General features: G+C 35.8%; 4 protein-coding genes across 4 annotated transcripts; 2 read left to right on the top strand and 2 right to left on the bottom strand.

Moving 5' to 3' along the window:
* The first annotated feature begins 6,278 nt into the window (after window positions 1–6,278).
* LOC116132545 (methylthioribose-1-phosphate isomerase) lies at window positions 6,279–9,062 on the top strand. The gene is made up of 7 exons (XM_031418207.1): window positions 6,279–6,682; window positions 6,765–6,864; window positions 6,938–7,080; window positions 7,245–7,350; window positions 8,200–8,338; window positions 8,414–8,682; window positions 8,791–9,062. Exons 1-7 carry the CDS (start codon window positions 6,408–6,410, stop codon window positions 8,878–8,880), a joined length of 1,122 nt encoding a protein of 373 aa, XP_031274067.1. The 5' UTR covers window positions 6,279–6,407; the 3' UTR covers window positions 8,881–9,062.
* A 429-nt stretch (window positions 9,063–9,491) lies between these two features.
* On the bottom strand, window positions 9,492–11,727 carry LOC116132547 (40S ribosomal protein S29-like). The gene is made up of 3 exons (XM_031418208.1): window positions 11,565–11,727; window positions 10,962–11,061; window positions 9,492–9,697 (listed from the first exon to the last, which is right to left on the bottom strand). The coding sequence occupies exons 1-3, from the start codon at window positions 11,624–11,626 to the stop codon at window positions 9,689–9,691; spliced, it is 171 nt and encodes a 56-aa protein (XP_031274068.1). The 5' UTR covers window positions 11,627–11,727; the 3' UTR covers window positions 9,492–9,688.
* Window positions 11,728–12,111: 384 nt separating this feature from the next.
* LOC116132541 (proteasome subunit alpha type-6) lies at window positions 12,112–17,430 on the top strand. Its single transcript, XM_031418203.1, has 9 exons — window positions 12,112–12,241; window positions 12,341–12,435; window positions 12,542–12,623; window positions 13,274–13,370; window positions 14,225–14,283; window positions 14,468–14,550; window positions 15,910–16,005; window positions 16,720–16,779; window positions 16,951–17,430. The coding sequence occupies exons 1-9, from the start codon at window positions 12,166–12,168 to the stop codon at window positions 17,041–17,043; spliced, it is 741 nt and encodes a 246-aa protein (XP_031274063.1). The 5' UTR covers window positions 12,112–12,165; the 3' UTR covers window positions 17,044–17,430.
* Window positions 17,431–19,749: 2,319 nt separating this feature from the next.
* Window positions 19,750–22,702, bottom strand: LOC116132553 (protein STRICTOSIDINE SYNTHASE-LIKE 4-like). Its single transcript, XM_031418219.1, has 6 exons — window positions 22,498–22,702; window positions 22,194–22,409; window positions 22,010–22,077; window positions 20,559–20,795; window positions 20,316–20,448; window positions 19,750–20,206 (listed from the first exon to the last, which is right to left on the bottom strand). The coding sequence occupies exons 1-6, from the start codon at window positions 22,681–22,683 to the stop codon at window positions 19,934–19,936; spliced, it is 1,113 nt and encodes a 370-aa protein (XP_031274079.1). The 5' UTR covers window positions 22,684–22,702; the 3' UTR covers window positions 19,750–19,933.
* Between the last annotated feature and the right edge of the window lie 371 nt (window positions 22,703–23,073).

The following is a 23,073-nucleotide window of genomic DNA, read 5'->3' as shown; positions in this document are numbered from 1 at the left end:
TAAGATGTAAATCCGTGGATCGAGCAAGGTCGATCCGAAGGTGTAATTAACAATTGATAGAGCAGGGTCGATTTTGAAGATGTATATCCGTGGATCAAGCAGGGTCAGTTCGAAGGTGTAACAAACATTTGATCGAGCAGGGTCGATTCGAAGGTGTAACAAACATTTGATCGAGCAGGGTCGATCCGAAGTGTAAAAACTCATGAATTGGGCAAGGCTGATTCGAAGGTGTCAGTTACTGAATAATGCTTCATTGAATTCAGGCCGTGAGACCGACTGTCTATGAAGGCGGTGGATGGGCCCACTCATCCTTTTTAAATAAAAAATGAAAAGACAACAAATATTTAGATTGATTTCACCTAAAAGTAGTAGCGTGTGGAATGGATTGCGTTCCAACTGTTGTTGATGTCTTTGCCTTTGGGAGTTTGGAGCAGGTAGGCACCCTTCCTTGCTTCTTTGGTGATCTTGTAGGGCCTACAATCGATCTGAGCTCTGGCCTCCTGTCATTCTGCATTCAGTCATACCTAGCGTGAATTGTCTGATTCATCTCATCTTCCTCCCACCTTATTTGAATCGTTGCTCTAGCCAAGGCGTCTTCCATCGTGGTGCAACCTAGCTTCGTCAGTTCTTTGTATAGTTCACCATCCGGGAGGATACCTTTTTTGAAGGCGTCTACGGTTGTCTCAGGTTTACAGGAAGGGATGGAAATCTTCTCTTTATTGAATCTGCTGACATACTCTCTTAGTGGCTCTCCCCTCCTCTGGTATACTCTGTATAGATCGGCCGACAGCTTCTCGAGTTTCTTGCTGCTGGTGAACTGCTCCACAAAGGTGTCGGTGAGCTGAGCGAATGAGTCGATGGAACCGTTCGGGAGATTTGTGTACCATTGGAGTGCTGGACCAGATAAGCTTGAACCAAAACTCTTGCACATGTAGGCTTTCCTCAGCGCTTGGGGTTTGAGACAGTGAACATCCGCTGCTTGTACAAGGCTATGTGATCATCTGGGTTGGTTGTGTCATCGTAGGGTTTCATGCTGGGAATAGTAAACTTCTAGGGCATGTCGGCTAGGGCGATCTCGTCCACAAAGGGTGAATCCGTGTAACAGTGAGGTTTGCTCTTCTTGGTCGGGACCAGTATTCCTGGGATGCGCCTCATCACTGCCTCTACATCAGTCAGCCTCTTGGCCAGTACTTGTTCCATAGGAGAAGGGGATACCACCAGGTCATCTCGTTTGGTTGGGTTGGCCATTCAACTCGTGAGGGTGAGCCGAGCCGAATGGTGTTTGTGTAGGGATGGTTGACTGGAGGTGAGGCTGGATGGTAAGAATGGGTTGGTTTTGCGGGTGTGGGCTCTCTGTCTCTTGGTGTCTTGATCTCGAGACTAGGGTGGATCGGATGAATGGGGTTCTGTTGGCAAATCCTTTCCTTCATGAGTCAGGATCAAGTCGTCGACCACCGATGAACTTAATGGACGTGGCCTTTTACCGGAGGCCGAAGATCTATGATCTGGGGTTTTGAGAGGTTGCATGGATGGAACTGGGGCGCGGAATCGATGGGGAGGTATCTAGCAAGGCAGAAGCTCCAGATCATAGAACTGACTCACATTCTCTTTAAGAGACTGGTTTTCAACCCTGATGGATGCGTTTTCGGTTTGGATTGCATTATTCTCGGCTTCCAGTGCGGCCACCTTGTCTGAATTTTGTTGCATGAGAGCGGTCAGAGCCTCCAGTCTGGCCTCGAGGCTGGAGTTAGCATTGTCCAAAGGGTCAGCCATGGAAAATTCCTCTACGTAGCAAGGTTCATTGAGCCAAATGATTGTTAGAGGCCCCACGGTAGGCACCAAACTGTAGACGTAAAAATATACCTATACGGAAGGGGGAGTCTGATCCTGTGAGGTTGAGGCTACTAGCGATCCGCTGTACCTACACACGTAGAGAAACAAATGCGTGAAGCGAACGGAAAACACTTGGGTGGTGTTTGCCATAGGCACTCCAACGCTCAAGTCAGCAAGGCTAAACGAGGCTGATATAGTGAGGGCTAGGGAGTAGAGAAGTTACCGAAAGTCTAGTCGGGGATTGTGATTATGGCAGTGATGTGAAGCTCTCAAGTAAGAGCTTTGGGTGTGAAGGTGTAATGTAATGTGTCTTGTGAGAGGGCTGGCCTCTACTTATATAGTGACTGTCTGGTCTCCTAATCCTGGTGGGAGTAGGAGTCCTAGTGTGACTCTGATGCGAACCCTAGAGGAATTAGGGCGGTGGTGAGCTGTCTTACCAGTGTTCGAGTAGGAAAGTGATCCAAACAAGAAAGTAACCTCGAATAGGAGATTGATCCCGAATAGGAAGGTGATTTGTGGGTGTCGTGGGCTTTGAACTCGCTCATAGGTCTAGAAAGTGAATTGGGATTGGGAGGCTTGTGCCCGGATGGTTTGGGCCGACTGTATCTCGTATAAAATGGGCCTAATTCGGATGGGGCCGCATAGGGATTGGGCTTGGTCTCTTCCTCATTCAGTCCCGTTCTCCTATTAGGCCAAGGACAATTTTTTGCCCTAACAAAGTGATTTGTGTTGTTGAATTAGAAGTGATTTGTGTTTACTTGGTGGTTTTTTGTAAAGTTGCAATGGCTGTGGGCAATGGGATTTTCCGATGAAGTGGTTACCGGTTTGGTTTTGAAGGTGAAGAAGACTTGATAAGGAAAATAGATTTATGAAATTTAATTTAATTATATAAAACTTAATTGGTTTATATAAATAAAATAAAATAAAATTTGATGGAAAGTCGAATATAGCCTTTGGTTGTTAGTTTACAATATCAGTTGTCTACTTAAAGCCTAGGACGTTTTGTACATCAAAAATAATTGTGTCCTTAACTGGGTTTTATTTATTTTATTTTTTTGTAATCGGGACGTACCTCAGTTAATTCTTGAGTATATTGATCATCTTACAAGTCTAAAAAATCAAATAGATCACAATATTATTATGATAGATGACTTTAAAATTTGAATCCAAAAACTCAAAGAATGTGTCATTGACTACTAGACGCTAGTGTATCAAAAACCAAATAGACTAAAATGTATTTCACTTCATAATATTGTAGGTTAAATTATCATATTGTCTTGATGGTATTAGATGATTTATTTTGTTGTTTTATATTCAAATATAAAATAGAAAATTCAAAAGGTGACTATGGTTTTAGTTAAAGATTCAATGACCCAATTAAGGGCTTATTTGGCTGAACTTATGAAAATTAGTTTATAACCAATTAGTGTTTATAAGGTATTTTGAACTTATAAGCATTTAAAATTTAAACAGTTGCGTGTTTTGTTAAAATACTTATAAGTGATTAATAAATAGTTGACAAGTTTGGTAAAATGTGGCTTATAAGTAAATTTTATTATTAAAATGACTAAAAAGAGTATTATATTGCTTTATCAAATAATAAATTATATGAACTCAATTTTTTCCTATAATATTATCAAAATATATTTCGAACATTTTAAAATTAAATAAACAAATACTTTATAGACAAATATTTTATTAAAAGCGTGAGTTGTTTAAAATATAAAATAATGTTACGTGAAAAAATTTTAAAATTAAATAAGGGTAATGCGATAATATATTTTGTTAAAGTAGTTTATAAGTAGAGTGCTTACAAGTTACAAACTTCAACACATCCCCCCAACCCCTGCATCTTGCCAAAAAAAAAAAAAAAAAAAAAAAAAAAGAAACATAGGTTACCCCTATATATATATATATATATATATTTTTTTTTTTTGTTTATAAGCCTAAAAAAATTACAAACAAATAAATTAGTTTCTAAACTCTAAAATCAGCTTGATTTTAGAGCTTATAAACTCATTTAACCAAATTGATTTTGTTGGAGTGAGTTGATTCAATAGAAACGACTTGTTGAATCAACTAACTCCAACAAAATAGTGCATAAACGATATTGTTCGAAGCTTATTGTGTAGTGAACATTCTTCTTTTCTGATTTTCTTTTAGAATAATATTATACCTTTAATCATTTTATACAAGATTTCTCTCATAAACTTATGTGACAAAAGATAATTGAGTGAAAATTTATTTTAAATGAAAAAGTTTGTATGAAAAAATTATGGGTGTAGTATTATTGTTTCTTTTATAATGAGCGAATACTAAGGGCTGCGTTTGTTTCAGTTTTGGGAATACTACTTTTAGTATTCCCAAAAAAGTTAAACAGTAAAATACCCAAAAACTCAGATTTTTGGGAATACTACTCCCAATATTATTCAACTTTTTTTAAACCCCTTAAATTTGATAATTTAATTAAATACCCCTAAATATTTTTTTTAAAATTACAAAAACAACCCAATAATCAACATTTACCAGATTCCAGCCACCACCACCGGAAAATGGCCGGAATCTGGTAGGATGGAGCACTACCGGCTGAATCTGGCCGGTAGTGCGCCGATCTAGCCTTTTCCGGCCAGATCCACGGTGGATCTGGCTGGAAAAGGCCAGATCTAAGGCCAAAGATCTGGCCGTTGATGGCCAGATCTTTGGCCGTAACAGTCGGTCACAACAGTCGTTGAGAGCAAATACGGCCAGATCTGGCGGTTAACGGCCAGATCTGGCCGTAGATCTGGCTTTTGCCTGCCAGATCCACCATGGATCTGGCCGGAAAAGGTAATTTATAAATCCTACATCGTAATACCCGCCCAATTCAACTTTTTTTTAACTTTTTTCAAAGAACTTTTCCCAGAACCCCTAAATTTTGAACCAAACGGAGCCCTTTTTTTAGTTAACAAAATAACGTGAAATACTTTTTTTACTTATTAACCGTTTATTTTAACCAAATATTTCTAACGGCAGTCTAATGATAGGTAATAAATATTATTTCCCAAACTTTAAAGCATTTATGTTATTAGCTCANCTTAACAAGACTGAAAAATAATGTTAAATCCCAGTCTTCTTCACTTCTCCTTCCGCCTCTCCTCTTCTTACGCCGCTCGCCTTCTTCACTCTCTCGTCCACATAACAAAAAAGCCAGAAAATTCGGTTCCATCTGGGCTTCCTTGAGAATCCCAACGCACAAACTTCTCGCCACTGCTTTTTTTTCTCTTTTTCCCCTTTTTTCTGAGAAAAAAAAAAAAAAAAAAACAAATGAACTAATTGTAATTATTTTCCGATTGTGGTTGTAGATGATGGACTTTTAGGGTTTATTTTAATTTTTTAATCTGCTCTTATAAGTGACTTTTTTAGGACTTTTAGGGTTTATTTGAATTTTTTAATCTGCTCTTATAAGTGACTATTTTTTAGAACTTTTAAGGTTTAGTAATTAAAATACTTATAAGTGACTAATAAGTAGTTGACACATTTGATGAAATGTGACTTATAAGTATATTTTATTATTAAAATTACTAAAAAGAGTATTATATTGCTTTATCAAATAATAAATTATATAAACTCAATTTTTTCCTATAATATTATAAAAATATATTTCAAACATATTAAATATAATTTAATTTTAAAATTAAATAAACAAATACTTTATAGACAAATATTTTATTAAAAGCGTGAGTTGTTTAAAATATAAAATAATGTCAAACCCCCCCCCTCCGGCGGGGGAAAAAGAAAAACGTAGGTTCTCCCCACTTTTTTTTTTATTTTGGGGTTTATAAGCCCCAAAAGATTATAAACAAATAAATAAGTTTATAAGCTCTAAAATCAGCTTGATTTTAGAGCTTATAAACTCATTTAACCAACTTGATTTTGTTGGAGTGATATTGAATCAACTCACTCCAACAAAATAGTGCATAAATGATATTGTTAGAAGGTTATTGTGTAGTGAACATTCTTCTTTTCTTATTTTCTTTTAGAATAATATTATACCTTCAATCATTTTATACAAGATTTCTCTCTTAAACTTATGTGATAAAAGATAATTGAGTGAAAATTTATTTTAAATTTAAAATCACCCAATCATCTTTTATCATATAAGTTTGTGATATAAAATTTGTATAAGAAAATTATGGATGTACTATTATTGTTTCTTTTATAATGAGCGAATACTAAGGTTTTTTTAGTTAACAAAATAACGCGAAATACTTTTTTTACTTATTAACCGTTGATTTTAACCAAATATTTCTAACGGCAGTCTAATGATAGGTAATAAATATTATTTCCCAAACTTTAAAGCATTTATGTTATTAGCTCAAACCTCGAAGGGATTTTTGTAATATTCCCATAAATAAACTTTAAATAATATATGTGATGAAGTGATTATCTAATCAACATAACATACCTTTATTCCCAACAGTAAGCGTCGGCCTGTTTCACGCCGCCTCAGATGTTGGCGTCTTTCCTGCAGTGACAACGCCAGAATAAGAATAGAAATTGATTTCTCCTCCTCTTCATATCGAATCCAACTTCAGATGGACAACACTCTCCAGTCCATCTGCTACAAGCGTGGTTCCCTCCAGCTTCTGGACCAGAGAAAGCTTCCTCTGGAAACTGATTACTTAAATATTTGCGACGTTGCAGACGGATGGTCGGCCATACGAGATATGGTGGTGCGAGGAGCGCCTGCTATTGCAATTGCCGCCGCACTCTCTCTGGCCGTTGAGGTCTTTCATTTTGATGCTTTTACTGGAACATCTGCTGATGCCGCTTCTTTCCTCGAAAACAAATTAGATTATCTCGTTTCTAGGTACTTTTTATTCTTAAATTTTATGCTTATCTCGCTACTGATACGATTAATCTTAATCTTTATTTTTATCGTGTTTCTTCAGTCGACCAACTGCAGTGAATCTTGCAGATGCTGCTACAAAACTTAAACAGATTATATCAAAGGCGGCTGCTATTGCTTCTGATGCCAATAGTGTTTTTCAGGTAGTTCTATTGTTCGATTTATAAAGTTTGGAGTTCAGTGTGATTATTGATTTATCCTCTATCAACCTTATAGGCTTACATAGAAGCTGCTGAAATTATGCTCAAGGATGATGTTGTGTCCAATAAAGCAATTGGGTCTCATGGAGCAAGTTTTCTTCAGCACCAGCTGAAAAACTCCAACAAACTTTCTGTTCTGACCCATTGCAACACTGGCAGGTATTTCTTTCTTTCTTTCTTTCATTAAGAATATAATTTGTGTGTTCCTCTACCTTTCATTGGCGAGAAGGTAAGTAAATGTTTGAACTGAGACCGAGGGCAAGAGGGTGATCTAGCATAAGATATAGTTCAAAATTCAAAATGCTATTGTTTTGTTATGACAGTCTTGCAACAGCTGGATATGGTACTGCCCTTGGTGTAATCCGTGCTCTCCATGTTGAGGGAGTGTTAGAGAGGGCCTATTGCACTGAAACACGTCCATTCAACCAAGTGAGTATTCAGCTTAACTGTTGTAGTAAATCCAATTCTATGCTTCAACAGGCACAAGACATCCACACAATATCTAGAAATATAATGAGAGTCTTTTACGTTACCTTTTCTAAACAAATGATAAAATTAACTTAATAGATTGCTAATGAATCTTACAGAATTTTCTCATTTGTCCTGGTGATAATGTGGTCACATATCAGTTGGTAGGGACAATCTATTCAGCGACATCATCTGATAATATCTCAAGATGGGTGCTGGATGTTCCAATCACTGACTGAATACTTTAGATGCTTGGAGTTATGCAATTTATTTATTATTTTTTTTTTTATTGATGGTGCTACAAACCCCTGGTTTAATCTCTCTTGTGGTCTGGAGAACAAACGCAATGCTGAAATCCTGGCGTAAATTTATCTCCAAGAATAGAGGGGAGAATGTCCATGAAAAAATGGTTGACAATGCTTCTAGCTATGGTCAAATTCTGTCCCACCACCAATTTGGGTTCTTATTATCGTGAAAATATATCTGCATTGAGATGGCTTAAGGACCATCGTAAAATTTTGTGAACCCAAAACTGGTGATATTTGACTGTCGTAACACCCAGAAGGAAAGTGAGAATGTAATTTGCTTTTTGATTTAGTTTTGTGAACATAAATTTTTTAGTTTGTAATATCTACGGTTTGGTTCGATTTTCCCATCAGTTGACCTTGCAGTGTAGTCATCCCCTGTTACCCCAAAGTGATCTGTGTATGCAACAATATATGATACTGTGATGCTAATTAACAACTCATCGACATTTTAACTATTATTTTTGGCATTATCAATTGTTGATATATTCAATTATATCTACAGGGATCTAGACTAACAGCTTTTGAGCTGGTGCATGAGAAGATACCAGCTACTCTAATAGCTGACAATGCTGCAGCGGCATTAATGAAAGATGGTCGTGTGAGTGCTGTCATTGTTGGTGCAGATAGAGTGGCTTCAAACGGTATTCATTGCAGTTAACAATTGCATTTTCATCAAGAAAGTATATTTAACTTTTACGTGTGTTAACAAATTGCAGGTGATACTGCTAATAAGATTGGAACCTACAGCCTTGCATTATGTGCAAAGCATCATGATATTCCATTTTATGTTGCTGCACCACTGACTTCTATTGATTTATCCCTTGTCTCTGGACAAGAGATCGTTATTGAGGAAAGATCTCCGAAGGAATTGTTGCACTCACGGGGAGGACTTGGGGAACAAGTGGCCGCAACTGGAATCTCTGTCTGGAACCCTGCTTTTGATGTTACCCCTGCTAATCTGATCGCTGGCATCATAACAGAAAAGGTATATCTCCCGTCTCTATGTGGCTTAGTAACTTGTATTTGTATATGAGCATTTTGCATTTGATTGTATGATTTTATTGAAGTCTGAAAACTTGTGTTAATTGAATAGGGTGTTATTACGAAATTGGGTAGCAGCACATTCGACATAAGGGATTTCGTACAGAAGGCAGAGAACAAAGTATGCCCCTGCGGTAAATGAAGTAATTAATTGGTAACTGCTTTGTTAATTTAAGTCTTGTTGGATTATGCATCACTTTACTAGCAACTGTGCCGAAATAATTGTAAGCCTGTCGCCCTGCTCTGCATTTCTGGCGATTGGTACATGGGTTTCTTAAGGCTATGGGAAAAAGATAAATAAGAAGCTCCTGCAATGTTAACCGATTGATATTTTATTTAATGGTCTGAGAATCTGGAAGGATGTTGTGACATCCTCAGGTTATTTTGTAGCAATCTAAAGAGTAACAATAATACTACACTCTAGCTGATTTATCATCGTCAACTGCCAATTTAAGTAATCAATTAACATATTGATACAAAGTTGGTAAATTTACTAACGTAAAATTTAACTGAAATAATAATTATGTTCCTTTCATGTAAAATTAACACATAATCAAATCATATAAGAATTTAGCTAATTTTAAAGAGATTTATAGTAATATTCCACATCTTAAAGGAAATTTTGACAAATTTCAAAGCCAAAAATCTACCACTTGTTTAACCACATCTTGTGCCCTGATTAAATCAAGTGAGAACGTACTCCAAATTTGTTGGGCAATAAATTTGTAAGATCTCTTACACAACAAATCAACAAAATATTAAAAAAGGGCAGTCAAATGGTTATAAAAATAACAATTTATAAGTTCAAATTTTTAATGTTTAATAAGAATGATTTCTGGTGACAATTTAAAGCCAATTCCGGAAAATGAAATAAAAAAGGCAAAAAGGGAAAATTTCTCCATTTAGGATTCATCCTATGCTGAGCGGCTTAGCAGTAAGCGCTTTCCTCCTCAACGATACTGGAAATGCGAAAATGAATACAGGGACAAATTGTCAGTTCTGCGTGTTACCCTTTCAAATCCAAATCTAACTGTAATATGCTATTTCAAAGCAAATATCAAAAGAAGCAATCACAATTTCAATGAGCCACTTATGTACTCAAACAAATCTATAAATCAGATGACAATCAATTTCAATAAGCAACTTTTTTTAAAAAAAAAAAAATATGTTGCTCACATGAGCCCACAGAACTAGAAATGTATTCTCCACCCTCAAGGAAAAGACAGAAGTAAACAACTTAACAGTTCTTTTTTTCTTCTTCGTTTGGAATAAGAAACAACTTTACAAAAAGTATTTAGTAGGTTGTTTCCTGGTAAACCATTTTATTTTCTTAAAAGGATTAGCCTGAAAATCTTAATTAGTAATAATAAAAACTTCAGCACACCAAAAGGGGCATCTAATTTCTCCAAATTTTGAACATACATTTCCCCAAAGTTTTTGGAAATAAAGGCTTTTGTTGATATATATAATATTTATCAATCTAACTAAAGTAATAGTGGTTTAACAACAAGTCAGGTTACGGAGTTCTATTTTGTTGTATTGTTAGGTGTGACAAAGTGTTCAAGATGTAGATCAAAATGTTCCTTGTGACATTTTTGTAATCACATGAATAACAATTTCTCCATTTTATATTCTGTAACCACTCTGTACATCACAACATAACATATGCATCATACAACACCAAAGATATAGGTGCTATACAATGTGACATGCTCATTTGACTCAAATAGTGACAATATCATTTTTCTATATACTTTCTCAACAAAAATAAAATTTGTAGAACGCTTACATGACCTTTAAGGCTAAACAAAAGTATCAAGTACTTCACAAATGTAGGACACAACTATTAACATCAATCATCACTTTGAAAAAGACAATAGATCAAATCCATATTAGACCTGAAGAAGGGCCAGGCTATAGCTTGAGATATGTTTAAATAGGATAAAAAATGATCAAGACCAGGAGTCAACAAACAGAACAGAGTACACAATGTAAAGAGGGAATAAAAAGTTGGGATATAAGAAAAAATAAAACATGATCAGTACCAGAGAATTTGAATGATTATAATGACACTCTAGAATAAATTGGCTATGTAGCATGAAATAAAATAAAAGTACTTTAACTGTCACACGAGTGTGATTGGCCCCTATCTTATGATATGCTCATAGTGGGAGCTTCAGAGTTCAGATACTCAACAAACTCACTCATAAAAATAACACTAACCTTAATGAAGCCAATTTCCTTAGCATTGCTGCGGAAGCACTGTCTGCAACACATGAGCCCATACTTCCTGATCAACCCATGTGGGTTTCCGCAAACACGGCTGATAAACAGGATAAAAAACCAGCACATCAATTGAAATAACAATTATCCAAGACCAGTGGCCAATCAAAATACCAAGACACTGTACTATTCCAGAAAAAAAAAAAAAAAAACCAAATAACCTAATACCAGACATTCCACAACTACATGTAATTAAAAAAATATGAATACAAAGAAGCATAATGTAAAAGGACGTAGGCATAAACACCAAAAGACGAATAAAAATTATAAGCATTCATCAACTACAAGAACCAAAACCAAAAGAAAGTTAAAAGATAATAAAATGCATATCTGATCACTTCAACGAGCACACCTTTCATATAATCTATAACTTAAACATAAAAACAACAATATTCACAGAATAATAGTAACAAAATTGGTTCCATAGTGCAAAGATGCTTATATTGTTGCGATAATATCTAAATTTATTCCAGGCATATTTGACTCCCAACGCGAGTTCTTCACTTGATTAAGAAAAGAAAACTAAAAAGACAAAACACTGACCAGGTACGTGATCCAGGGCCATAGTTCTTAGGGTGTGAGTTCCATACGTTCGAATGACCCATCTTTCTCTCTCTTTCCTGCTCTACAATCCCAAATCGAACACGAGTTGAGAGGGCAAGTGAGAAAACCCTAAGACGGGGAAAACTCCTTTTAACAACTACTGCGACGACGTTTCAAGTAATTGCTAGTAGTTAATGTTTAATAGCAATTAAAATTAATTAAATAATAAACAAGATATTAAAATTTCATACAAATAAAGTGAAAATTAAAAAAAATTAGCATTTTTTTTATCGCCAGTAATATTTCTTCTAAAAGAAGATTTTTTTTTTTTTTCAATTTTTATAAAATTCTAGAACATATTTTAATTTTCTTTATTAAAAAAAAAAAAAAAAAAGAGGAGTTACTAATTTTCTTAATCTTTATACATACATATTAAACCGGATGAAAAGAAAAAGAATAGAAAAAAATAAAAATTAGTGTATAAACTATAAACAAAGGAAGCTGTCTTGGAGAAAAAGCTTTCTTCTGCTTCACTATAAAGTATAAGCACAAATCTGCAAGCCCAAAACAAAACAGAACACAAAGAAAACAAACCCCCAATATGAGCAGAGGAAGCGGAGCCGGCTACGATCGCCACATCACCATCTTCTCTCCTGAGGGTCGCCTCTTCCAAGTGGGTAAGTCTCCGTTATCACATTTACTTCCATTCCATTTTTCTCTTTTACTCATTTAATTATAATTATAATTTTTTACTTTTATATCATTCAATTGAGCAGAATATGCTTTCAAGGCTGTAAAGTCCGCTTCCATCACTTCCATTGGTGTCCGTGGCAAAGACGCCGTCTGTGTTGTCACACAGAAGAAAGTCCCGGTCAGTAGTTTGTATTTTTTTTTACTCTATTTATATCGGGAATTTGGATAATTTTTTCCTTATATGTGGGTTATCGTTGATTTTTTTCTTCTCAAATAATGAGCAGGACAAGCTTTTGGATCAGACCTCTGTCACCCATCTCTTCCCCATTACCCAGTACCTTGGATTAGTAGCCACTGGCCTGACAGGTTTGATCTTTCATCCAAAAATTTAAGAAATTTTGCTGCAGAATTGTGATTAAGGAATTGATTTGAAGCAATGGATTCGATTTGGTTATTTTATATGTACGTCTCTTGAGTGGTATGCAATTAAATTTCAATGATATAAAATGCTGATGCTATATGTTAATGCTGAAACTGCAGTATATGATATTTGGATTGTTAGTATTATTTTTGATATTAAGGAGGGGCACAAGTTGGATTGCATGTGATGTTATCACTTGGTTTTTTATATAACTTGGCTCTGTTATTTATCACTTCCGAATGTGGGAGGGTTGAATTGGCTGCACATTCTGTTGTCTCTTGACAAACAGAGGTCCAAATACTAAGATGGCATGGCCTGACGTTACTGCTTAGATTATGATTCTGAATTACTTTGCATAGTCATGGAAATTAGTGATGTAATAAGCTATTAACTTTTCACCATTTACCATCACTCCATTGTTATGTGCTAGGATTTGTGCAATTTTCCTTTGCAATTTGCTTCTTTTGAATAATTTGGATTATCTTTGGTTTTGATTGGTGTCTTTGGATTATATTGCACAAGAAAAGATTTTCTTAGAAATTTTTGAAGTATTTCGGGAGGGATTCCCTACTAATCTTGTCTCTGCAATTTCTAGCTGATGCAAGGTCCTTGGTCCAACAAGCAAGGAATGAAGCGGCTGAATTTCGTTTCAGATATGGATATGAAATGCCTGTGGATGTACTGGCCAGATGGTAATGTCTCATGATATTATAGAGAAAAAGTTAATGCTGTTTAGTTGAACTTGATGGATTGATTATTCTATGGATGCAACGAATTTCATTTCCATGGTTACTAATCATTTACCTTAAGTTGTTCTAATATATAGTTTGAAAAGTTCAAATGTTTAGTGACTAGATAGTCAGATAGAAGCCAACGATTGTAAGTTTAATTTGTAAAGTTAGGGCTATGGATGAATCTAGTTATTCTTAGTTTACTTAAACTCGAGTGGGTAAAAGCTTGTTTATAGCTGTTTATTTTGTGTTATCAAAACAAGATGGGCCTAATTATGGGTCTCGTTTTTGAAATGACATGAGCTTGAACATTTTGATGACAGTCAGGCCTAGTAAAAGCAGGGTACTACTGGCCAAGCTTGCAAGATAATGTTGCTAAGAATGTGTGTCTTGATGTATTAATAGGAAAAAGAATAGTGAGATATACATCTAAAAGTCTTGTATAGGCTCATGAACCTTACTCGTGACAGAACTCATTAATGATTAATTTCTGAGAAAGAAGAAAAGGCTAAACTTATGAACAAGATTGAACTCAACTTGTTTTTTTAACTAACCTGAACCAAATTTCATCATATGTTTCTCCTCTTTAACTTGAACATATTTGTTAGAGCTTGACCCATAGCTTGAATGTGTTCTGACTTAACTCTTACAACAAATTACAATAACTTAAGGTTCCAAAAGGCAACTGACCAGAATTCTTTCTACGCTTATTTGCTTTGTACTACCATAATCAAAATTGTAATTTTTTTTCTTTTCTGTTTTGTGACAATTCAAATCTTGTTGCTTACTCTGAACATTGTCCTTTGTGCATATAGGATTGCAGACAAGTCACAAGTTTATACTCAGCATGCATATATGAGACCTCTTGGTGTCAGTAAGTTTACAGTCTTTTTCACCTTTGCAAAATTTTTTTTAATCCTTTTTTTTATTTATTATTATTCATATTCAGAATTGCAGTAGTTTTTAAGGATTTTGTGTTCATACTTATGTGCTCAGACTGATTGTTGCTAATATTACCTTTTCTTTCTTTAACGTTTTTCTTTTTTTCTGTTGCAAAGTTGCTATGGTTTTGGGTATTGATGAAGAGAAAGGACCTCAACTTTACAAGTGTGATCCAGCTGGACATTTTTATGGTCACAAGGTTGTTAGCAAATTGTTTTTTTATCTACCATCATTAATTCTTGATATTTTAATTAAAGAATTTTGTTCTGAAATGCATTTCGTTGGGACTACAATTTCACATTCTCAATATTCTGCCTTAAAAGTACTCCTGAACTGTTTGGTTATATTATGCTAGTTTACTTAAGTTAATGTGAATTAATATGAATACGAGTCATCATCATAGGTATTAAAATTGTTATCATGGATATCAAGTAGATAACTTGCCTAAATAAGATGTTCGAGGCTAATTATGATCCAATATTTTTCGAATACAGTACTGCCATGCTTTATATTCTTACTGAGGACCTAGTTTTAGTTTTTTTGTAGCTCTTTTATTTGAACATAAATTTCATATCATGAACTCTGACACACCATTTATACAGGATTTTTAAGATATTTTGATAGGAACCCAATAACTCAACAATTGGACTAAGCCATGGGTCTTTCATAGGCTTGGGTAGAAATCTCTTTGGAAAACCGGCTTGCCAAGGGAGGGTGCTCAAGCCCTTTATAACCCACATGCCCACCTTTTTCCCTTCCAATGTAGGATCTTAACATTCCACCATGCTTTCGCAACCGACGTTCATGTCGGCCTCTTTACCCCTGTCGACTCCTTTACCCCTCGGGTGATTACGCTGATCCCTTTTCCCTCGGGCCTCCATGCCCTTTCTCGGGGTAGCAGCCTGAGCCCAAGGTCAGCCTGCCACGTAGGCGCAAGATCATGCTCTGATACCAATTGATAGGAACCCATTTCAATAACTCAACAATTGGGCTAGGTCATGGGTCTTTCATGGGCTTGGGTAAAACTCTCCTTGGATAATCGACTTGCCAAGGGAGGGTGTTCAAGCCCTGATAACCCACATGCCACCCATTTCCCTTGCAATGTGGGATCCTAACATTTCACTACGCTTCCATAACCGACATCCACGTAAGCCTCTTTATCTCGTAGGTGACTATACGGATCCCCTTTCCCTCAGGCCTCCATGCCCTTTCTCGGGGTAGCAACCTGGGCCTAAGGTTAGCCTGCCATGGGTTAGCCTGCCATGTGGGCTTTGGATCATGCTCTGATACCAAGTGATAGGAACCCACTTCAATAACTCAACAATTGGGCTAGACCATGGGTCTTTCATGGGCTTGGGTAGAACTCTCCTTGGAAAACCGGCTTACCAAGGGAGGAGGCCCAAGCTCTTTATAACCCACATGCCCACCCTTTTTCTTTCCAATGTAGGATCTTAACACAATTCTTGTATGAGAATTTATTATTCATGTTGTGTTATGTAATTTGGTAATGCCTTTTCTCGAATAAAAGCAAAATGCTTAAGTTGGCTTTGTGTTGCAGGCAACAAGTGCTGGACTGAAAGAACAAGAGGCAATCAATTTCTTGGAGAAGAAAATGAAAAATGATCCTGCTTTTTCTTATGACGAAACAGTGCGGGTACATGTCTTATCTTGTCAATGTGTGTGCAGAATGCAAATGTTAGTGCTGAAAAAGCATTGCATGATTCCTGTCAAATTTGAGATAAAGTAAGAAAAGAGAGGGTTGGAAAGGGAAAGGGAAGTGATTCCTTTGCATCCTTGGAATATTGGCATTGGCCTCATGTTAATTCTTATATTTTAGAACAAACTCAATAAAAATTCTTTAAAAATGAAAAAGAAAAAGTAATAAGTAGTACTTATCTTGTGATCCAGTATTCTTACTGATAGATGCTTTGTGGTGCTTGTCAATCAGTAAGTTCTTTCTATTTCCTTTTTGGGTTTAGTTTTGGGAGGCAGTTAAAGAAGGTTGAATATGAGGACAGAAGGATTGCAAATTTCACCTATGTTAATTGAAATATGCATCCAGGTTTACAGCTTTAATGGGAGTTAATAAGATTATTTTAATGCAACCTTGTAGTCAAATCTAAATATGACTGGTGTAACAACTACCTGTTCACGGGTTTTAATTTGTTTGCCATAGAACTTTTATTATCTTAGGGAGTAGGGACATAAGTAGGAATGAAAATTCTTATTATTCGATTCTATTTTCTGACAATTTGAAGCGGATGGTATTAAATGGATTCTGATGGGTTTTGTGCTTCTATAGAGCTGAAAATGTTAGCTTTATGATTATTTTAAGGGCCTAATGTTGCAAATTTCTACTATTATGCAGACCGCTATCTCTGCTCTGCAATCTGTTCTCCAAGAAGATTTCAAGGCTACTGAGATTGAGGTATGGATAATTCCCTTTTGTCATCTCTACAGTTAGTAATAAATAGGATGGATTAATATGCCATGTTGGTCCTTAAATTGTTCAGATTGGCGAACTTTTTGTTCAATTAATTAGTTGCATGATGAAATGGTTTTCAGTAGTTGTTGATGTGAATTTTTTATTTTACGGCAGGTCGGAGTTGTGAGATCAGATGATCGAGTTTTCCAAGCATTGTCAACTGAAGAAATTGATGACCACTTGACTGCCATTAGTGAGCGTGACTAATTAAAATGCGGTAGATGCTGCTCAAAGAAAATTTGTGCTAGCATTTGACTTTATCGACTTGTGCTGTAGTTGTTCTTGGTGATTGGGAGAGAGAGCCAGAGATCTGTTAGTGGTTGAAGTTGTGTTGTTTCAGACTAATGTTATCTCATGTTACAATATTGAACTTTGAAATTATTTAGTCATGTTACAACAGTTACAGGTTCCCATGGTTGTATTTGTTTATTTTACAAGAGCTCTCATATGCTGAACAAATCTTGGGTGCTACTTTTAGCAATAAGCATATGTAGAACGAAATGTGGGATGTTTATCATGTCATTATGACTGACCCACTGTGCTAATCTGATTTGTTGTCTCTGTCGATTCAAATAGCGTGTTTCTTGTTTTTTCCCTCTTCTTGGAGCTTAATAATTCAGTACGATGGTTGCTTCTCTTGCTGTCTGGTTAATAATTCAGTACTGGAGGCCAAAGAGTACTTCATATTAATCACCATACTAGTGGTCTACTTCTATTTATTCAATATGGATATAGCTTTGAAGCCTTGCAAACCATATAAAATAGCAAACAACGTTAAGAGGCAGATTTTTTCTTTGTTTATGTTTTTGGCACAACATATTTTACAAACTATATGAAATAAAAACTTTGAGAGGCAGATTATGTCTTTGTTTATGTTTGTGATATATCGTATTTTCTTAACACGCCTCCCTCCTTGCTCGACAACAACAACGATGACGATGCCTTCCTAGTTCCTCCTTGCTCGACGACGATGACGATGCCTCCCTCCTTGCTCAACGATGACGACGACGCCTTCCTCCCTTGCTCAAAATTGACGATGATGACAATTGAAGGTACATCTGGTTTATTTGATTATCTTTTTTTGGATTCGGAAGTATTGTTTTGATTATTTGATTGGAAGTTTTGTTTTGATTATAATGCTTGGTTTATCTGATTTGAAAGTTGATTTTTTCTTTTTTTGGCATAATCCTCCATATTTGGAAGTTTTGTTTTGATTATTTAATTGGAAGTTACAGAATTATTTTACTTGAATCTAGAAGATAATTTGAAAGTACTTAGATTATTTGTGTTTTCTCCCTCTGGTTGAATAACTCAGATTTGTCCAAACATGAGACTAAAGAGACATAATGCTTAAATTAAAAGTTAAGGTGCCTTTTGGAAGCATTTTGTTTCCGCATTTCAAGCATGTTGTAATCTACAAAAGTTTTTGGCAATCATAATTTTTGGTGGAGCTGTAACATATTATATTGTATGTTGGGATTGTTGTTAAATCATGTTTGGATTGTTATTGAATTTGAATTATGTTGGTACTGTAATTAAGCTGTTATTGAAAATTTGAAACTTGTTCAAAAATGAAAAATCTGGATTTTTTTTTGAAGTGTTGACATCATCATGCGGACGTCAACATGATGACATCATCGGTCTAACCAATTGGTCTAATCGGTTAGACCGGTCAACCCATGACCCGGGCAACAGAACGGGTCGTCCGTCGGTCCGAATTTTAAAACAATGGATAAGTCACAAATGTAATAGGTGCCCCTAAGGTGGTTTGAACCTTAAACCTTCTTGACCATCAAATCAATCATTTATGATTATATATTTCTAATTTTAATGATGACTCGCTTGTTCATATATCATTTTCTGAAGCCACTGGGATCAATGACAATCATATATAAAGTTTGTATTTTACATTTTTGTTTTATAAATTAAATCTAAGTCAATATTCCAACCTATCAATGATCGTGATCCATCTCTTGAAAGCATTATATTTGGTCCGGACTCTTACCTTATTTGGGACCCTTTGAAGTGTGATGCTAGAACAGTTACGCCATCCTCATTAACCTTAAGCAAACCCTGAAATAAATAATTAAAATTCTTTGAATTTGCACATGGGGGCTTCGTCAGCATGGACCTAGCATAATTTTAGATCCTTGATGCATTAAATTTCATATTTCTCGAAAGTATAATGAGTGGCAAGCTTGAGAAAGGACCTCACCTTTTCAGCATCGCATACAATAAGGTCATTTTCCTTCGTTATTGTGATTCCAACTAAATAATTTAGAGTCTTATCTTCTTCCAGTCTTGCTATGTTCCATTTTTTAGCATTCTTTTTATCCAACCATCTCCGGTTGCTGTATATAATACACCCTTTGCATCCACCCAAAGTACATCTTCTGGATTTTTCAATAAACCCTCTCCAAGTTTAACCACACGCTACAATTAATAGCAACACCATAGCACCATAAGTCTATTAGTATTAATAAATAAACACAAGGTTAAAATTTTTATGTGCATGCAGCTCTTTACGTGGAGAGATGAGAAGCTGGGGGAAGTTCAAGCAAGTCAGGAGATATTGGTGAGAAGAAGAAGATTTGGAGTACAAAAGCAATAAACAAGCTAGTACAAAGCTGGCACGCAGCGTTTTGATGTCCTAGCGAAGGTTACTGGATAAATTTTTGGAGCCATAAGCCTGGAATCAGATTCACAGTTATGTGTGTGGTGGGGAAATAATCGATAGATAGGATAATCTTGTGAAGAAAATAAATTATGGATAATCATGGGTTTCCTATCCGTGGAAAGCTGTATAAGTTATAAATCTAAAGTCTAGACAAAGTTATAGATCAGATGTCAGTATTATGAGCACTGACAACAACCCATTATCGAAATAAATTTTCAGTAACCTTGTTTATTGCTCTAACTTTCTATTAATAAAAAAGCGTATAACCAGAGGTCTAGTTATGTCTTATTCAAAATTTGATTGATCATTGAAGTTGAAGCCTTACAAACTATATAAAATAAAAACATTGAAGTGCAGATTGTTTCTTTATTTATGTCTGTGGTACAACATATTTTTCCTTTCAGACTCCAACTTTAACAATTACGCTGTTTTCAGCGGCAATTTCCCAATGAAGTTGGAGTTAAGGCTACCCAAGTAGAGATGATCTTCAAACTCCAGAGCGTTAGTCACAAAGTTCATCACCTTTCCATTAGGATCGTCCAACTTCCTGATTATCTTGCCATCCGTTGCCACATTCACAACCGATGCTTTCTTGTATATGGGGTTGATCAGTCTGAACAGTTTCGGAAATGCTGCTAGGAAATGTTTGCATGCCTTAGAAGTGTGCACAAATTCCAGCCTCTTAGAACGCAACTGTACCATTGAACTTATGTTTAGAATAGCTGCAATAGAACACTAACCAAAGATCTTGAGCATCATGCTCCACTGAATTGAAATTTGATTGATATTCAGATTGAGATACCTGAAGCAAAGCGATCCAGAAAGAGCCATCTGGGGCAAGATTAATGTTATCAGGTCCACCTGGAAGGTTTTCAATGAAAGTTTCAGTCTCTCCTTTCGTCTCGCCCTTGAGCCAATACTTACAGCACCTGAATCTGATCCCACCGAAAGAGGATTAACATGTTGAGAAATTCAAGTAACAATCTAACATCTATTTGGCAATTTTATTTTATTTATTTTTGCACCAAAAAAATAAAACACTTACTTCCATGTTTCACAAAACACCAAATAGTCTTCATATTTTGAGAGTGCTACCCCATTAGTAAAGCCTAAACCATCAAGCAACATTGATGTCTCATTCAATACCGGGTCATACTTGAGCAGTTGACCGTGAGGTTTTGCCTCAAGCACGTCGAGATGCCAGTCATGGAGTCCAAATTTGGTGCTCGCTACACTAAAATATAAACTGCCATCTGATGCCGCAATCACTTCATCCGCAAACCTGGTTAGATTATCCATAATATAAGTAAATGTTCTTATTAAAATACACAGTTAAGTACAATCTTACAGTAAACAGTAAAAACCCAAATTCTTGAATATACGAACATTTATATAAGATTTTCTGTGTTTATTATTTTCAATAATAAAAAACAGAGAATGATATCTCTTTTAACTTTTCCATCACGACAAACAACAGTTTGCACTCTATTGGGTATTGAGAGGTTGATGTGATTAATGCAATAGAGTGCTCTTGAGGGACTACCAAATTCCGAAGAAATAAAAATCAAAGATTTATGATGTCCTTTCAAATCCAAAAAAGAAAAAAGCGTTAGATTACAAGTAAAAGTCGTCCATTCACTTTCATAAACTACAAAACTAATTACTCTCAAAAAGAAAAAGAAAGATTCCCTTACAATAGCTATGGATTTAGTCTCCCCATTTGGTGCTAAATCCATCTCCATGCTGATAAGCCCAGAAGATCCCAAAGAGTGCCCATGAAAAACCCAAAGTATTTGGACTAAGAGCTGTCATGCATGGAAGATTCTTGTTGCCAAAGACTTGGTCTAAGTTGTTGAACATGTCCACAAGTTTGCTTGCTTAAGAATAGGTCAAGTAATTATTATTTACTTTTGAATAATTTTCGACTACTTTATTGTCATTACCTGTTAGTGTCTTATTTCTTAGAGATGTGATCTAAGAATTAAGAATAGTTGTTAATTTCCTTTTGTATTTAAACTCTTTTATAGTCATCAATAAAGGAAGCTAATTCCAATTAAATTTCTTGTGGTCTATTCTCACCCTAAGTAGAATACTATCTTCACTAAACAACTTTCTTATAGCTTCGATTGGGACCTATCACATGCCAAGACAGACCTAACAAAGTTTCTGTGTCGCATAAGAAGAAATGGCATATCTTGCACATGCCTCATATTTTTAATGATCAAGCCCCAAGCACGGTTGTTCATAGGTCATTTTCTGAAGCCACTGGCCATAATGGCATCAAGATGTGCTATCACTAGCGAGTAGCGACTTATTCCAAAATTGTTTCATACGGGTGCATTAACTTTTCCCTCACCATTAGCAAGGTAAATTTCATACATAAAAAAGGGGTCGAAAAACAATACTAGATCTATAACAATCATGTTTTCGATTAACATTCCTACTTATCAATGATCCATCTCTCTGAAAAGCATTATTTTTGGTTACGACTCTTACCTTATTTGGGACCCGTTGAAGTGTGATGCTAGAACAGTTACGCCGTCTTCATTAACCTTAAGCAAACCCTGAAGAATTTGCACATGGGGCATTCGTCAGCATGGAGGCAGCATAATTTGAGATCCTTGATGCATTTCATATTTCAGGGAAGTATAATGAGTGGCAAGATCCAGAGTTGTCTCACCTTTTCAGCATCGCATACTACAATAAGGTCATTTTCCTTCGTTGCTGTGATTCCAAGTAAAGCATCACTGTCTATCTTCTTCCAGTCTTGCCACGTTCCATTTTTCTGCAATCTTTTAATCCAACCATCTCTAGTTGCTGTATATAGTACACCCTTTGCATCCACACAAACATCTTCTGGATCTTTCAATACTCCCTCTCCAAGTTTAATCACACTCTACAGCACCCGAACGCCAAGTGTATTAGTATTAATGAAGTAGTAAACACAATAAGGTTCAAACTTTCATGTGCATGTAGCTCTTTACCTGTAAATAGCTATTTGTAGGGAGATGAGATACTGGGAGAAGTTCAAGCAAGTCAGGAGATATTGGCGAGAAGAAGAAGATTTGGAGTGCAAAAGCAAGTAAACAAGCTGGTAGAAAGCCTGAACATAATGGTACGCAGCGTTTTGATGTGTTAGCGCAGGTCACTGGATCAATTTTTGGAGCCATAAGCTTGGGATAAGGTTCAGTTAGTCAGGTGTGGTGAGGAAAAATTGAAAATACAAGATAATCTTATTGTGAAGGAAATAAATTTATGGAAAATCAAGGGTTTCCTGTTTGCAGAAAGTTGCATATCTATGTCTAAACAAAGTTGCAGATGTCAGGGTTATGAATACTGACAACACCGATCATTGAAGTTAACGTTGCAAAATTCAATCACTTTGATTGGTTGAAGAAGATAAATCTTTGCTGTCATTCAACCAAAACTTGCATTTCAATAATTCTGTATCTTAATCGCCAATGAACACTCTGAATCGTTTTGTTGTCATCGTCATATTACTAGGTTGAAGTAACAGATAACATTACTTACTTTTTCAGTAACCCTGTTTGTAAAGATGA

Source organism: Pistacia vera, unplaced genomic scaffold (assembly GCF_008641045.1).
Source record: "Pistacia vera cultivar Batoury unplaced genomic scaffold, PisVer_v2 Contig255, whole genome shotgun sequence".
Taxonomy (NCBI): Eukaryota; Viridiplantae; Streptophyta; class Magnoliopsida; order Sapindales; family Anacardiaceae; genus Pistacia; species Pistacia vera.
This window is presented reverse-complemented; position numbering and strand designations above follow the sequence as displayed.